The 17,780-nt window shown below is 50.3% G+C and overlaps 1 protein-coding gene across 1 annotated transcript in view; it reads left to right on the top strand.

Moving 5' to 3' along the window:
* Positions 1-830: 830 nt before the first annotated feature.
* ALX4 (ALX homeobox 4) overlaps positions 831-17,780 on the top strand; it is a 38,132-nt gene continuing 21,182 nt past the window's right edge. The window contains exon 1 of the mRNA XM_059475009.1: positions 831-1,451. Within this exon, the coding sequence (XP_059330992.1) occupies positions 1,055-1,451 (397 nt within the window). The 5' untranslated portion in view covers positions 831-1,054. The remainder of the gene's footprint in view (positions 1,452-17,780) is intronic.

Raw genomic sequence — 17,780 nt, 5'->3', positions numbered from 1 at the left:
CAGCCTTTGTCCCTTCGCAAGTCACTTCTGGCAATCCCAAAAGCTTGGTCCAATTCTGCGTGATTGGTGACCCTGTTAAAATCCGTCCCTGCTGCCCTCCCTTTTGGATGCAGTAGTTTTACACCTGAGGAGAGCACGGTTTTAGAGGTGAATTAATAATGACCGTCATAAACGGGAGAGTGTGGGGAGAGCCGGCGGAGAGCTCGCCCGGCTCTGTGCGGGGCGATGGCGGCACCGCCGTGCCACGGCAGGGAAACGGCTCAGGGCAGCGCTGTCAGAGCTGTCGGCCCTTAAGGGGTTAACGGGCAGGGGAGGCTTAAAGGCAGATAGCTGCGGGGAAAATCCGCATTGCCTTTAATAGAGAGAAGGGGGTCGCAGAGGCGAGGGTCTCCACAGCTGGGGCAGTGAGCAGAGAAGGGACGGAGTGAACAGAGCGTGTCACGACCATTAAATCGTCGCCGGCTCTTCCGCCGACGCGGATGCCGCACTCATCCCTTCGTGGAGTTTATGTCATCTGCTCGATTTTCTGGTTTCTAATCATAAAAATTTTGGGGCCGGTTTGTTTTTCTGGTTTGGTTTATTTTATTTTTTTTAACGCAAAAGATGTGACCTCCATCTTCCCTCTGCTTCCACACACCCCCATACACACACACACACACTCACACACACCCCCTTCCTAGGCCCCCTCCCCTCCACTGTCATCATCTACATATTAATTGGGGGAGAGGTCTCCCTCTCTCTCTCTTTTTTTTTTTTTTTTCCTATGTGGTGGGGGGGAAAGAGCAGAGAAGAGCCTCTTTAGAATGTAGTTTGGAGGGAGACACGGAGGGCAAGCTTATATGAGAGAGGGAGGGAGCGAAAGAAAAGGACCCCTTTTACTGTGCGAGAACTTAAGGGGGTTTGGAGATCTGGTCAGCTTTCACAAACATCTGAATCCTCTTAGAGCTCCCCGGCCCAGCTGTGAGTGTGTGTCTATGCGAGAGGGAGAGAGAAAGAGTGGCTCCTGGTGCCCCTCCAAGCGCATTAAGGACACTCGGGCCTTTTAATTTTAGGAATGAATGCTGATACTTGTGTTTCTTATTGTGATCCGGCTGCCATGGATTCCTACTACAACGCAGCCTCCCAGGACACAGAAGGCTCCTCGCCTTTTAGGGCATTTCAAGCAAGTGACAAGTTCAGCCCTACTTTCCTGGCCAGCAAAGGACAAGGCTTTGGTGACAGCGGCACTAAGTGCCGGAGCCGCTACAGCCAGCAGGAATGTCAGTCCCTGGATGGCAGCGTGCAGGCTCCCGGCTCCGCCGGCTCCCCGGCCTCCTTTAACAAATACCCTCCGCAGCAGCAGCCGCCGCACCTCTATATGCAGCGAGGCCCCTGCAAAACCCCCCCGGACAGCAACATCAAGCTGCAGGAGAGCAGCGGCCACAACGGAGCCCTGCAGGTCCCTTGTTACGGTGAGTCCTTGGCGTGCGGCGGGGGAGCGCTGCAGGCGAGAGCGGAGAGAGGCTCCCGGGCCTGGGAAGCACCTCCCGGGAATGCGGGGGGCGGCTGCCCGGCAGGACGAACCCTCGCGGGGTCAGGGAGACCTTGCCCGGCGGCTCCGGCTCCCGCAGCGGGGGCCGCCGTGCCCCGCGAGTATCCTCGTTCCCAGCCGGCTCTGGAGCCCGCGATGCCCGCGGGAAGCGCCCTTTCCCCGGGGCCCGCTTAGCCGCGATCTTAATCGCAGTTTGGGGTGGCAGGCGATGCGCTCCCGTTAGCTCTTGTACAACGCGGGGAACTCAGCGGAAAGCGGGACAGAGAGAGAAAGAGCGGAGCGCCGGGCTGTGCAATGTGCTCTCCGCGGGGACCGTTTTCCGCAGAAAGAATTTCTGGAAAATTTCGCCGAAATGATAATTTTTGCGGTGACGGCCTCTCCTGTCTCTCACTTTCTCCCCTAATTGCCACTCCCCTATTGATTTCTGCCCGGCTGCAGATAACCCCTCGCATCCCCTCCGCGGGTCATTAGCTGCAATTAAGACACTCCCTCGCGCTGGCGCTCGGCAGTGCAGCCGGGAACGGGGGCGCTTCTCATGTCGTTTCCGACCGTGCCTTTTAAAGGTTTTTTCGGGAGGTTTCCGCTGTATCGGGGAAAAGCAAAACAAACAAACAGCTCCCCCTTAAAACAAACAGAAAAATTCAACAATGAAACAAATAAACTCGCTAAGTTTTCCTCAGAAGAGAAGGTGGAAATGAAAGCTCTTTCTTTCCCTCCCGGTGATCTCTCTGTGGGCAGAGAGGCTGTCCCGGCCTAGATTCAGAGCGCGTCTCCGCTGACGGAGTCCCATTCTCGATGCGTTAGTCCCAAAGGCAAGGACATCTACAGGACTGCGTCTCCAGGGACACCCTAAGACGGACAGTGACTACGGACTGGGGGCACGGAGGAGGTGGAAGAGGTCCGGGTCAGGCAGCAATCCCACTTCTAGGCTGCCGCCGTCATTTTAGCACCCTTTGCTCTATTTACCCTTTTCCTCCATCTCTAGACTTAAAAGAGGGTAGAGGCGCCCCACTTACTTCTGCCTGTCTCTCAAACCGCGGCTTGCCAGGTCGCCTTCCGGCGCCATCTCTCGCCCCGGACTTGCAGCTGAGGCGTCCCCGGATCCAGCTCCACAGCCCCAGCTCCCCCGTGCACAGGCGACTCCCCTTCACAGAAAAGGACATTAGGTCCTCTCCACACAGCCGTGCTGGGGGCCGCAGGCACAGCCCAGCTCCGCTCCTTCTCGCTGCTGGTGGCGCAGCCATCCTCCCGCGGGTGATGCCTCCTCACCGGGCCGCGCACCGCCGTCAGGGCTCTATTTGAGGGCTACTTACGCTCATTCGCTGACCAGAGCTGACCCTCTCTTACGCTCCCTCTCTTCCCCTGCCCTTTCCCCATGGGCGGACAATCCCCGCCAGCGCCAGGCCCGCTCCGCATCCGCGGAGGCCTTCTGGGGCCAGCCCGGGCTCCGCGGGGAAGGAGACACGGGGGGTTGAGGCCCGTGCAGGAGATAACCGCTCCCCGCTCCTTCTGGGAATGGGATGGAAGGTCAGTCCCCCGTGCCTTCCCCGCTGCCCCGACATCCTCTCTCTGCTAACCGGCTCTCTTGTTTTGTAGGTTGCAAGGCCTAGGGCGCCCTGTGATGACACATTAAAACCCCCCGGTAGAATGACACGAGTTTATTGCCTTCCTAACCCCGCCGGGGTTCCCCTGATTTATTTTCAAGCGAGGGTCGGGGTTCTCCTTCAGTGGGAGCCCCGCAGCGGAGGCGGGTGGCCCGGCCCGGCCCGCGCTCGTTGTGAGCCCCTTGTGATGTGGCTGGGGCCGGTGGGCTGTAATGAGAGACACATGGTTCGGCAAGGATAATTAATAGCAATAGCGATAATAATAGTGCTTAATGGCTGAAGGGAGAGACTCGCTAATAACAGACAGATCGGGGTTTCGCAGAGCGACTGCAACATCCATAGGCGCCTCTTCCCAAACCGCGAGACCACCACGCCGGGCGCAGGAGCTGTGCCCGAGGAGCCCCCTCGAGGGCTGCAGGGACGGGGAAACCTCGGAGTCGGGGCAGATCCCCCGGCGCGGTGAGCCCGGGGAGGCGAAAGCCGCGCTCGGTCTCCGCAGCGGGCACCGGCGCAGTCAGCAGAGCATCCGCGGCGCTCCCGGCGGTGAGGAGAGCTGCCCGGAGAGGTTCCCTCGGGAAGCCGGGGACAGGCGACTGTCCCACTGCTTCCCGCCGTCGCCCGCCGCAGCTGCGATGCTGGTTCTGCCGTGCGCGGTGCGCCGAGGGGAAGGAGCCGCTGGCTCCCCGCGTCCCCTGCTCTCCGGGCCTGAGCAGGATGCTGGGCTGGTGGGCGCTGTGACTGTAAACCCCTCCATTTCAAAAACAACAAAACCCCAAAATAAGAGGAAAGAAACCCCAACCAAGCAAACAGAAACCGAGGCCAGCCAGCAGCAGGCTCTCCTGCCCGGCGATACCCGGGCTGCCGGCTCCCCCCGCGCCCATCTTTGCCGTGGGCCCTTCGCCCGGGCCGGTCCCTCCTGGGGTGCTGCTCCCCGCACGGCCGCCCCGCAGCCCTCGCCCTTCCCCCGGTGGCTCTAGAGGCCCGGGAGAGCCCGGAGCCGAGCGGGCTGGGGCACGGCGGGCACGGCGCACACTCCGCTTGCTGCAGTGACAGGGTGTCCCCTCCTTTTTTTAGTTATTTAATTTTATTTCTTTAATAAACAAGTCTTTTTGAGTTATAAAAAGCCCGAGCCTGCCATCTATTGCTCTCGGCTTCTATTTCTAGATCTAAGACCTTCCACTGCATTGTACGGATAAATATAGGCCAGGGAGAGCGGCGGCCGTAAATACACGGAGGACACGGACGGCAATGGTCGGAGCTCTTCCAGCCCGGCTTCTGGCAGGGACAGCGGCACCGGCGGCCCTGGCTCTCGGCCGGGCTCCCCGCAGCCCCTCGCAGTGGCGGCTGCCAGCCTGTCCCTATGGGGCTCCGGGCACGGCTCCTTCGGTGCCGATCCCGCTGCCCCTGCCCTGCGACGGGCCGGCAGCCTCGCCCTGCTCACCCCGCGTTCCCTGCCTCCAGCAGGGGTACGGCCTGTTTCACAAACCGCCACGGACAGTGAAAGCCGAATTCTTTAAAAAAAAGTCACAGAATGAGAGAATCTTCAAGGTTGGAAGAGACCTTCAATATCATCTAGTCTTGAGAACAGGTTATATATCTTGGCTTAGGAGGGCAAAAGCTTTCAGACGATTTATGCGCTCTAGTAATCTGACTTGATATTTCTACTGCATGGAGTTGAAGTTATATTTCTTGAAACATGTGTATTCACATACCCCTGTACACAAAGAAATGTATACGTATATTGCTGTCTAGAAATTCCGGCTGGAGCAAAATCTTTTCGGGAGTGAAGGCCAGCGTGATGGGGATGTTTGCTCAAAGGAAACAGGAGAAAGGAAACGGCTTTCTCTAACGGAGGAAATTCTTTAAGTACCCCGTTATGCAAATAAAGACCATTTTTTTATTTAGCTAGCAAATAAAAAGTGCGGCCGTAAGTGCGTTATTATTAGAAGTACAGAAAGCCACTGCTGTAGGAATCGGAGGCTCGCTGCGTGCTTTTGAAATTGACACTTTTAATGGTTTTCTCCTCCTCCTCCTCGTTCCCCGATGTAACGTAAGCTGCAGGCACGGCAGGAACGAGCTCTCTGGCGGTCCCTGTCCGCCTCCCGCAGGGACCGGCCGCTCGCTGCCGGGGCTCGGGGCTCCCGCAGGGCTCCCCCACCTCGGGGATGCCGCGTCCCCGCTCCGGCATCGGGCCGCTCCGCCAAGGGTCTCCGCAGGAGCGGCTCTGCCAGGAGTGAGGGGGGTGGCGGTCCCTGCCCCGAGCCCGCCGAGAGGCCGGGGTGCAGGGGGCTTGGGGAGGGGTGTCCCGAACTGCCGCGGCCCTTCGGTCCTGCCTCCCCTTCCCTCTTCCCGCGGCTTTGATCTCGGCTCCCGGCTCCTGCCCGGGCTCCTTCGCCGCGGCCGGGGGGCGGGTGGGGTGCGCGGCCTCCCTGCGGCTCTCTCCGCCGGGATGGGGATTTGCCGCTGCCCCCGCAGCTCTCTCCGCCGGGGTGGGGATTTGCCGCTGCCCCCGCAGCTCTCTCCGCGCAGGTGGGGAGATGCCGCTGCCGGGATCCCCGCGGGGAGCAACACGGGATATAAAGGGGAAAGGTGCGCTGGAGGCAGGCACGAGTGGGGAAGCGGGGCAAGGGGACTAGGGGAGACGTGATCCAAGCTGGCATCGGGGAGCAGGAGCCGGCCAGCGGAGCAGGAGGGCGGGAGGCGAGGCGAGCTCCAGGGAGCAGGGCGGCAGAGCCGGCCCTTCCCTGCCGCTGATGTGGGACCGGCTCCCGGCGAGGTTCGGCCGCCGGCTCCCGGCGCGCTGCTGACGCCGCCCTGGCAATAGCCCTCTCTTTTCCACAATAGGGCCACCAGATCTGCCATTCAAGGGTTCCGGCACCCTCCCAGGGAGGGGAGGGAGCTCTCGCCGGGAGTTTGGCTAAGCCTCTGTTTGAACAGACACTTGGAGGTGCGGGATCTCCTCCGCGGAAACCTGCGGGATTTCCTCAGGCAGCCAGACGCCAAGGTAGGGCTCACGTTCCTTACCCCTAGGGCCGCGCAGGAAGGTTTATTCGCGGCTCTTTCCAAAAGGTGTTTTGAGCTTCTCTTGAATCGGACGCTAGAATTGGTAGATCTGGCTGGAGGTTTTTATAGGATTCCTGACCCGAGCTGTTTATAACACTCATGTGTCAAAGGACCGGGAGACTCCCTGCCCCTGTATCCCCGCCGCTCCCTCCTTGCAGGAAGATTTCTTTTCGCACTAGAGCTGTTTATTTTCGACTTGTCCGCTGCTGATTGGAATTAACTCCGCTTTAGCCCTACACTTGAGCAGCGCACGCCTGTAAACCCAGCAGGACCTTACCAGCAAGAAGAAGGTGTGGAAAGAGAGAGAAAGAGTCTTAAAACTTTTACTAGTCTTAACTATTTTGAAAGAAACACAGAGCGAAGTAGACGAGAAAAATACTGATGTAGAGAGAGATTTGGAGATGCTTATTTGAGTGAGTTTTTTTCCTAAGGGTTTGGTGTAGGAGTCCTATTAACAATATATGCTGATGCCAGATAGCGCAAATGAGCTCTGTGTGTGTTATCTGGAGCTGCAGGCTGTTTATTTTGTGCAGCCTTTTGAGTGTACATTCAGTGTGGTTGCATGACTAACTGGCTGGAGTGATTCACTGGCTGCTTTATGGGTGACTGCTCAAAACAAGTTGTGAATCAAAAGAGATTTCTTTGGCTGTGGTTTCTAACCTCCCAAGTTAAATGTACCCACGGTTTAAGGGGAGCTAATGTGCAGACTTCAATCCCTCAGATCGTGAGGATTTCTTCATTTTCCAAGCCCTGCGTTCAAAGCCGTGATGAGTTTCCCTTGTAAGAGGGAGGTGATGTCTGAGAGGCTCGGAGCCAAGGTCTGCTGCTAAAGGACATCTCCAGACCTGTCCATTTGGTCACCCTAGTTCCTGGCCCTTTAGCCAGTTTTGCTCCCTGGAGCCCTTAAGATGCTTTATTACTTGTTCAGGGCATTTTTGCAGCTTAGCAATTCTCAAGTTAAAAGTGTGAATGTGTCTTGGGGCAGTAAGAAGTTTTTATTCTCATTTTGCAGTTGGAAAAACTGACACTTGGAGTACCCGAGTGGCTTGTGCAAGGTGAAGCTGTGGCCACTCAGTGGCATCAGTGTGACCTTTGCAGGGCTGTGGCTCAGGCAGAAAGAAGCACTCAGCCAGCTTGAGAAGGAGCCACTGCTGGAGTCAGAAACTCATGGAGTAGAGGTCCCATGTGTGATTTTGTAGGGGCTTTAACTTGTGTTTCTTGACAGCCACGTCCTTATTCTGTGCAAAAAGCTGTAAGCAATCAGTATGTTCTCATATCCTCAGATTTTTCAGTATGTAAAATAGGCTCAACCTGCCAATCCACGTTAATGGTCTAATCTTTAAAAAGTAACTCTTCAGTGTAGGCAACCTATATTGGCCAACACAAGATATGAGTTATGCTTTTCAGAAAATTCTGAGCAATCCCTGCCCCAAAAGTCATATGTTTCTGAGGTACTCCTCCTACACATCTGAAAAAAATCCCATCTCAATTGTTAATCATGTTGGAAAGCACAGGTCTAACATCTTTATGTAGATACATTTTCAAATGGAAAAAAGAGATAGTTGTGGATTAGGATAAGCCTGAGTGGTAATGCAGCTGATATAGGACCACTGCGACTTGAGAAACATTTACTAGGAGATGGATGGAAATATTTCATATTAATAAAATGTCAGAGCAATTAATCATAGTTACATGTGTCTCAGCAGCCTCAACTTGTAAAGGGAAGTTGATAAGTAAAGGAGGAAAGCTACTTACATACAATCAATAAATGATCTCCACTTTATTTTCTGTGTAAGTTCAGATGATTCGGTGCTATTATACATACTGGTGAATCTGCTTAGCCATATTTTTCATTCATGCTTGTAAATCATCTTCATATTTTGACTGTCACATAAGTAGATACAATGTGAAAGAGCAGTTGTGATTGTCATGATAAAGGTCATTTTTTGGTCAAAGAGAGGGACCAATGAGAAATAGGGTAAATTGATGGAGAGAGGAAGGAGAAGAGATGAATGAGGAGAGGCAGGGCAAGAAGAAGAAGAAGAGAAGGTATCTTGAATGGGTAATAAGCAGTGACAGACTCAGCATTATTATGGAAGGTGGTCTGCAACAGATTTTATGAACTATCTAAGTTCATATCTAAGTATGAACCCACTAGTATAAAATTGTTTATAACTCCCTTGAGAATATCTGTGATTCAACTTTTTGTAGCTGCTGTCTTCAGGTCCCAGCAGGACTTAGTCATGACAAGTCGGTATATCATGAGCTATGGTCTCTCATCTGCACTGACTGAACACTGTTGCATTATCCAAGTCAGTACTAAATGTCTATTTAAGTCTGTTTGTATCTATTTTTTTTTTTTAATGAAGATGCAGTTCACATGTTATCCTTTTTACACTTAATCTGCTTATTGGAAACAGATGGTTGAATCAGTATTGTTTCTAAGTATATTATTTATTAGCAAGAACTAATAGGTTCATTAGCTGTAAGGCAGTGGGTGAGCTGGTGGTGCAGCCTGAAAGGTAAGCTGATTTACTCACCAACAGACTGTGCACTGCATGCTGAGTCTGGCTGCAAACTCTGTGGGACTTAACATGGCAGCCACCTCTATTCAGTGGAAGTCTGAAAAATAACCCTGCAAAACCAGAGGGCAGGGAGTCAACAGCATCAAGGCCCATCAGAGAAGTGCTATCAATGAGGAATGAGAGTACAAATGCTTTGGGCAGACTGGTGTTGAGGGGAAATAAAATAAATTTTTAAGATCTCGATATAACTCCTATCTGACTGCTGTTCCCCATCTGGGCTCTAGGTGCAAGCACTGCTGCTTAAAAGAAATATCTCGTGTCACATCAGTTCCTCCCTGCAGTGGAAGCAATCCCCTTGGGACTTTGGATAGTGACTGACTGGTTCACTTGGGAGCTGTACATCAGTTTTAGGGTAGGATGCTGCTTCCAAAAAGGGAAATGGGGAACTGTATTCATTCTTTTGATGCAAGAGAGATCAGATAACAAAAGTGCTTGCAGATATCTAATCTATTCAGGAGCAGTGGGAAGTGAAAAGAAATTCATACCAAAATTAAATCAAAGCAAACCAAAGTTGTACAGTATGCAAAGGGAAAGAATGCAATATTGAGAATTTTCCCAGAAAGGGTCAAAACCAATCAGAGAATTACTCTGTTCTGGAACAGTCCTCAGAGAGATCTGAAGCCCCATCTGCAAGACCATGACTCTGCAAGGTGTTGAGAAATGTATGTGACACAGGCCAGAAGTTGTTTTACAAAACAGGGGAAACAGAAAAATATTGCTCAGCCCAAAACTTAGTACAAGACCCGTGCCACGGCAAGGTTTCTGAAAGAACGGAAAAGCACTTTAAAAATCATACCACAGGCTCACAGCGGTACCTGTCTGCTGGGCATGGAACTGCTCTCAGGCTGTTGGGTCTGCCAGGTGGGGATGGGTCACCTGAGAGACTGGTCTTTTCCAGTGTGTGTGTGTGCACAAGCCCACAGCATCAGGTTTTTCCTGCCCCAGAGATGCCACTCAAGAATTACTGAGTACTGTCAGTGGGAACATGTGGAACATGTCCATTCCCACTGTGAGGGCAGCTGGGAAGGGGAATGGGCAGAGCCTTGCTCTGCAGAGCTTGTTCCCAGAGGGGAGCCCCAGGGCAAACAGTGGGGCAGAGTATGCCTTAGAGCCTGGGCCACAGTGCTGCGCTTCATGAGGCAGGGAGACCTTCTGGAGCACCTCGAGGTTCTTTCCAGCCTTCCCTGGGATGGTGCATGCCCAGACCTCTTCCTGGAGTAGAATCAGGAGCACAGCTGTGGCAAGGACCCATAGCTGAGAGCTGAGGAGCCCTGCACTATAGACATAACCTGGCTTATCAAGATTTGGTCTGAACCTTCATAAGCAGATTGGAGCCAGATATCATTCTGAGCTAGACAGGACATAGCCAAATGCTAGAAGGCAAGAGGAAGAAGAACCTACCTAGATTGGCAGAGGAGCTGCAGACATTTTGTGTTTCTCACATCTCCAGTGAGGACTTCCAAGATAAATAGCCGATGGACCAGACAGTTAGACAGAGTGTGCAGAAGGCCAGAAACACTCCACGAAGCTGTGGGATTTATGGCAGAGCTTACATATTGCATTTCAGCTCTTGAACAGAAGTTGGAAAGCTGCTACTGGACGAGAGGGAAGCTGGTTGCTTTATATATTTATGAGCTCTTGTGCTAGAGAAATGAGTATTTCCATCCAGATCATACCACTTCAAGCTATTAGAAAAAGGGACTTATGAAGGATAGAAAGCAAAGGGGTATTGTCTGCAACATCAAACATGAGCACAGCAGCTCAGTTAACTGTGGCTCTGTTAGCAAGGGGAAATATCCACAGAGAGAGTTGTTATAAATACATGGCTGGTCAGGACAGAGCCTCATAAAAATAAAAAATTCATGAAAGGCCCAAAGTCAGCTCAGGAAAAGCAGGGACCTGTAGCTGTACATGCAAAGTTGGGTGATGCTGGTTTTAAGTTATAGTTGAAGCTCTAATAAATATTTGTGCCTGGGCTTGGATATTAAGCTGGTATCCAGAGAACCCTGCTGTTCCCTTGTGCCTTTTAATTAGTTTGGGTTTGTGGCTGGTTGTCCTGAAAATCCCCTTTTCCTTGGCCTGAGTAGTAAAAATTGGAGTTCTTGGTTGAACAAGCTTTTTCTCCATTTGTCAGCAGTCCACCTCAGAGGGGGGGCAATGGGAATAGCCAAGTAGCAGGAGAGGGGTTTATCACCTGTGTAATTCACAGGCACCACAGGTGCTCATTCAGGTGTTGAATTTAAAGATGTTGTATAGAAATGTTGTATAGGAGATGGGAAAATAAAACAACGTACAACAAGCACTCTTGAGAGCTCATGATCACCAAAACACCCAGAAAAAGAGGTTCTGATGTTTTGCTGTGATGTCTTGAAGTTGTAAAGTCTTTAGTCATGCCATGAGAGAACTGTTTATGAGGAAAATGCAGACAGATAATGGGAAATTACTGCAAGGAGATATGATGCTTTTCTTGCATGTGTTGTATTTTTAAAGTGGGTCCTCAAAGATGGGGAGAAACCCTACTGCAGTTGGTGATGGAAACCAGAGGGGGAGATGATGGGACAGTCCAACATGGGTCTGAGGGAAGGCAAGGCCTGAGGAAAATGTCCTTGCTGGCAAAAAATGCATGCAGCAGACCAGGCTGCTGGGATCCAGGAAATTGCTCAGCATAGCCAAGGTGGGAGATGAACTAACACTGAGCATACACATCACTGGGGCTGGGACCTGGTCAGTCCTGAAAGCACCAGGGCTTTCAGCCTGCAGTGTTTTCCTTCAAAAACACGGCTCATGTGAAAGAAAGAGGTTTGGGCAGTCTGTTGGTGGTGCCTGCCTCAGTGGGCAGGCCCTGAGCTGTCTCTTTGAGTTTCTATGCAGCTTTTTGGACCTCATCAGCTGTCCTGGTTAGAGAAGAAAGCCAGTAAGAGCTTTTCTGTTTGATACATTAACCAGAGGGTGCTTGTGTCTTACCATTACTAGATAACATCTGGGATGTGCCTTACTAGGCTCATTTTGGTTTCCACAGTGAATATCTGGAGGTGAAAATGGCTTTCATGTTAGCACAAGTCCATCAAATCCTGTAGCATGGGTCTGCCATCCCCTGGGTAGAGCAGCCCTCCCTCAGGAGGCCGAGCCAGCAGGCCCTGCACAGGCAGCCATGTGTGGTACAGCTGGCCATGTCCTGGTGAGGGGTGAGCCCTTCGACAGGAACCAATGATGATTTATAAACAGGCTGTCATGAGCTCCAGGCTGCCAAGCTAAATGGAACCCAGAGCAAGGTGAACTGCTGAAGAGAGGCATAATATGCACCCTGGGCAAACTCAATGCAGTGCTTCCCGCATGCCAGGGAAGGGAGCACAGAACTGTCAGCCTGTCTGGCCTTGCAGGGCACTGATCCTGCTCCTGGAGGCTCAGCTGAAGGCTTGCCAGGACTACAAAAGCTCCACATGCCCCTTGTGAGAAGAGAAAGCTGCCCTGGCAGTAAAAGGAGAGCAGCCAGGCATTTTCAGGCTGAAGCAGCTTCCATTGAACACAGCTGGGGGTGCCTGTGGGGTCGGAACAGCGCTGACACAAGAGCACAGTCACCAAAGACTAGTTCTGCCAGTGCCTTGTTCAAAGGCTTTTTTTTTTGTGCAGATACCTCCCTCAGCAGGGCAGCAACAAAAAACTGAGACTACATCCTTTTTTACCTCCTTCTTCCACAGGGTGCAGGAATGAAAACTCTCCTGTTTCATCCATAGATGTAAGTTTGCAAAAGCAGAGTTCATGGAACTAAGAGGGAGTGTTCCTCAAAAAGACTCCTGGTGTCAAGCCAGGTGTGATTTAAAAAAAAAAACCCTCGCTTGGCAGCCTTCTCTGCTTTTTGACTCTTTTCAGATGATTGAGGCAAAAGCCTTCTGGTCATGGAGGGAAAGCATGGAATTTAAAGATGAAATGGTTTATAGGAGATAGGAAAATAAAACAACATATGACAAGTGCTCGTGGGAGCTCATTATCACCAAAACACTCAAAAAAGAGGTTCTGATATTTTGCTGTGATGTCTTGAAGTTGTAAAGTCTTTAGTCAAGCCATGAGAGAGTCAGTTTTGAAGAAATTACATATAGATGATGTCAAATTACTACAAGGAGGTGTGATGCTATTCTTGCATGTGTTGTATTTCTGAAGTGGTCCCCAAAGATGGGGAGAAGCCATGCAGAGCAGTGGCTCCTGGGGACCTTACTGTGATTCATTGTCATTGATGTTGTTGGGCCTTTGCCTGAGACAGAATCTGCCAGACAATATTTGTTGGTAGCTATGGATTTCTTTAGAAAATGACCTGAAGTTTACCCAAAAAGGAACCAAGAGACTATGATAGCAACCAAGCTTCTAAGGGCTGAATTTTTCACCATATTTGGGGACCAAGACACAAAGAGCATGGAACAAGGCAGAGGCTTTGATGCCAAAGTATTTAGACAGGTTTGTCAGATGCTAGTAAAGGCAATAGGAGGTATCCAGCATCCTAAAGATAGTAGGGAGGAGAAGCTTGGCTGGTGCTGAGAGAAGGCATTGAGCCAATTGTGTGCCACCTGGCCTGAGATGCCTCCATTTACACTCCCTGCTCTCCCTGTGCTGCTCCTCAAGGCTTAGGTACCTGCCCCGTGTCAGCATCTGAGAGACTTTAGTGTGTTTTGCACAGCACCAAAACCCCATGAGTGTGCAACTGAATCACACCCCAGACACTCCACAAGAGAGTGACAAAAGGACCAGGATGATCCAGCCCTTTGTCTATTCTGTTGGGTTTTAATGACTTTCAGAGTAAAGGGAAAGCACTGTCTGACCCCAGTTGTCCCTTTCAGACATTAGCCAGGAAACATAGCACAGCCTTTATGAGAAATTCCTAAATCTAGACTTTGTAAGTCTGGCCTATCTGGACTCTGCAAAAATCAAGTGGAACAGCCTAGGTTTTTCTAGAGAAAATCTGATGCAAATATTGTGAATGTTCTCTGATGTATGCTTTTGTGTGTTAATCTGGCTGATTGCACCTCCCACAGGGATGGAGATACTAGGAGCCTGCAGCAGATAAACCATGGTCTGTAGCACTGACCACATACATGCATTAACACGTAAGAGGCCACTGGGTCCTGGCCAAGGAGAAGTTATGAGGGTAACTGAATGGGTCCTGAAAGCCAAGAACGCAGCCAAGGGTGTTGAGTCTGGTAGAAATTAGTTCCCCACTGGGGAAAAACAGGGAATGGCCTCATTTAGCCCACAGATTTTATTAAAACCAAGAACTTTGCTGAGAACTCCTCCTCAGGATTTCAAAAGAAAAGGGAGCAGCAGCTGAAAGCCTGTGGTGACATCTCAGTGGGAGCAAAGTCAATCCAAGCTCTGTGAAAATGTCCCAATAGGAAAATGTGATATGAGTGTGTAAATAGCTACCCTGGTTGCTCTGGCATTTCCTCCCTGTATGCCTGGCATGAAGTAGGTCCATGGCTCTGTGTTCTTCTGGAAGGAGGCTGAGCAGGGCATGTTTGTGCAGGTATCCCTGACAGAGGTGAGCAAAGCAGTTCCCTTTTGTTCAGTCCTATGCCAGAAGTATTAACACAGTGGTGTGAGCATGGGCCCTGAGGACTGCCCAAAGCACATCCCAAAGCATGCCTGGCCCAGGTGGCAGGGGAAAGCAGGGGAGCTGGCAGCATGACAGTGATAGCAGTGTAGCACCATGGTAGAGGTGACCTGCTCCTCACCCTATGGTGCCCTGCCCAAAGGATGTCAGACCACCCCTTCTCCAGGCAGGCAGTCCTGCTCCACAACCTTCAGCTCTCCTGTCCCAGATTTCTCCTGGGGCAAAAACCATTAAACAAAAAGAGAGTACACAGGCTTCCAGACTCTCCCTGCCTGGTAATAATCTATGAAGGTTCCTACTGTAGCATCCAAACACCACAGTCCATCAGTTGACAGGAGACGAAGTGACGTTTAATTTTCTGTTTGTTAGATCATGTTCTTGACAAAGTTAAAAACTAATGTAGTCCACAGTGCACTGCAGTTTGAAGCAAATTTGACTGTATAGCAGTTTATAAGCCTAGCTTCATAAGCTCAGGAGATGCCAGTGGCAAGAACAATGTGGTTTAAGCCAAGTCAGGAAGCTGCATCTTTGCTTTGGAAAACGGGGGCCAGAAGCAGCAAATACTCAGAGGGTCCCTGATGCCAGGCAAATCTCTCATTACCAGCAGGCACTGCCCAGGGCTGTGCTCCCTTCTTTGGGATGGAGAGTTTCCTCTAGCACTAAAACCTTGGCTCTAAAACCCTGGCTTCTTGGAAGCTACATACCCATAACTGTGTTTGCTGAGGGGGTTTTGGAGTTTGGAGTCCTATTATTTACATCCAACTGTATATTTTCTCCTGAGAGCCCTATAAACCAAATGAATTGCAGAAGAAATCACACATTCCCACACAGGCGTGTTTTCTCCTCATGAATCCAAAAAACCATGACCCAAATGTACTGTGAGATAGTAAATCTGAGAAGGCAGTGTGTGGGAAGCCTAGCCTGAGATGAGAAGGAAGGAGAAAGCAGCCCACTGCAGCCCCCAGCATCTTTCCATGCAAGCACACTGAGCCTATGAGCTGAAGATGCTTCGGGGAAACAGAGGCCAGTTGGTGCTTAGTGGCCCCACTAATTCCAGGAGCCCTCAGACACTGGAAACAGAAGTTTTTTATCTATTCTTCCTAAATTTTAATCTTTCCAGACCCTTGCAGACAGGCTTGCTTCTGAAGAGAAAAGAAAGAGCTGGTGAAAAGGGATCTTGCTCTCATCTAGAAAACTGAAAGAGCACGTACCTTTCCAACCAGTGCTTTCCAGGTGTATTGATTCCAGCCCATGTTTTCTGATTGTGTATTTTATTCTCCTCTCTAGGCCATCCTGTCTGTAGTCACTCTTTCCATCTGCTTTTAATACCTCTTGCTGCTTCCCACCCTGCTAGAAAAGGCAGCTTCTAAGTACTGAAGCTCTGCTTGTGGCACCAGCATCATGATGTCTCTAGGCAGAGACTTTCTGAGTTGTGGTCCATGTCAGCACACAGCCACCTTTATGGAGATGAGGTATCTCCCAAAATAAGGGCTCCCCTAAGGAAGTATTTTGGGAGACAGGGAGCAGGAGGGATGAACACCCTGTGTGTTTTATTTGCAAATTGTGAGCAAGATGTGAGTTTTTGAGGTCTGTCTGGGACACAGGATTGTTGTTGGGATGATGATTGTGAGTAATCTTTGGTCAGCAGATTGTGTGTGTATGGGTGAGCTGGTGCAAGGAGCAGGCAGCTGAAAGGGCTTCTGTGGTGGTGAGTGGAAGGTGGACACAAAGGATGAGCCCTTGTTCCCTGATTGGATGAGCACCTCTGGCAGAAGCAGGTTTCTGGGACAAACATTCCTTTTCACAAGTTCCTAAAGACAATTTCTGTAAATATTTGCTAATGTTTACTTCACATTTGTAGTCAGTCATGTCAATACGATCCCATTCTGGAATGCTAACTGGAAGCAAACACAAAAGTGGGCATGAACTCAGCTGTCTAATTTAGGCTGATTTTCATGGTCATTATCCTTCATGTAATCATCCAGTTTGGTTGAGAACTAGTGGTGCTCCAGGAGTTCCTTTCCTTCCAAGGGTCATGATTTTTTTTGTTTTCTGTTAGGAAAATGTGTTACCAGAGTCACTGTTGTTTGTGTCTACTGCCTGACACTTCATACCACAATCCTGCATCCAGTTTCTTCTAACTTAATCAAAATTTAACAATCTTGCCTAAAAGCTCCCACAGCAGTTGTTTGCCTCTGGCTGTTTTTATAATACTTTTTTTTTTTAAGTTCTTCGAATCAGTTAAGACATTTCCGAGAATGTAAATAAAACTAAGCACATTTTTGTTTTCTCCATGTCAGGAAAAATCCAATGATGACTTTTTTCCTAAGTTCTGCCGCACTGTGCTGTGGAGCCAGATCATCAGATTTACAGTGGAGCTGGGCTTTGGGTAGGAAAAGTGCTTTATGCCTTTCCTCTGAAAGATTATCCAACAACTAGCCACAAGGAGTTGTGGTTTGAACTGTCTCAGTAGTGACACCTTTGATTTTCACACCTAAAGACACTGCAGATTTCTCATGTTTTAGGAAGTGTTTTCAGCCAGGTCTGAACTTACTCTTATTGCAGTGGCCATTTACCCTGGTAGCTGGTCCAGCCTTGCTTGGACCCAGGCAATGAAGGGGAGCAAAGGCTGGGAGGAGGATAAGGAATTTTGATGTGGCAGAAAATTGTTCTGAAGGAGTGTGCTGGATTGAATGGGGGTTTAGATCTACTTGACCAGGATGCAAAGGTAGTGCATGATTCAGGGCATCTGAAAGGCGCAGGACCTTCACCTCCAGGCTGCAAAAATATTAGACAGTGCTTAGTACTTTTTAAAACTCAGGTTTAGATAGAGTGTGTGTTGTGTTCTCTGTCTCACTTTGCCATCCACACAACACAAGAAATAGCAGTGCCTCAGCTCTCGGGGCTTGCTGTGACTCGGGCATCGCTGTGGGACTCTCTGGCACAGCTCTGTGGATGCTGTGGGGAGCCCAGGTGACACTGCTGAACAGGGTGTGGGTGCCAGGCAGTAAATAATGATCACCTTCCAACACTGGATGATGATGAGAAAACTGAGAAGTGTTTACCATAGAGAGGGGTGCAGTGTCTGTGATCCAAAGACCCAGAAAGCAAGAAGTGTTTAGCTGGAGAGTATGTGCAGGATGGGCAGTCACTGTGAGGATGCAGCTCACCAGGGATAGTCTGGGAAAATAACTGACTCTCAGAGATGGAGTAGAAAGTAAAGGTCAAATGCTCTTGGCTCATGCAAACCTACTTCTGTTTTTTTTTTATTGTTTTGGGGTTTTTTTAATTTCATTTTTCCCCCCTGGTGACAATTATATGTGTTGCAAGGTGAAGTAGTTCTCAAGTGAAATGAAATCCCTTTCTCTGACCTCAGAGTGCATAGCTCTCTGAATTAC

The sequence above is a fragment of the Ammospiza nelsoni genome, chromosome 6, assembly GCF_027579445.1.
Source record: "Ammospiza nelsoni isolate bAmmNel1 chromosome 6, bAmmNel1.pri, whole genome shotgun sequence".
NCBI classification, from domain to species: Eukaryota; Metazoa; Chordata; class Aves; order Passeriformes; family Passerellidae; genus Ammospiza; species Ammospiza nelsoni.
The sequence above is the reverse complement of the archived record's forward strand: the minus strand, read 5'-3'. Positions and strand labels throughout refer to the sequence as shown.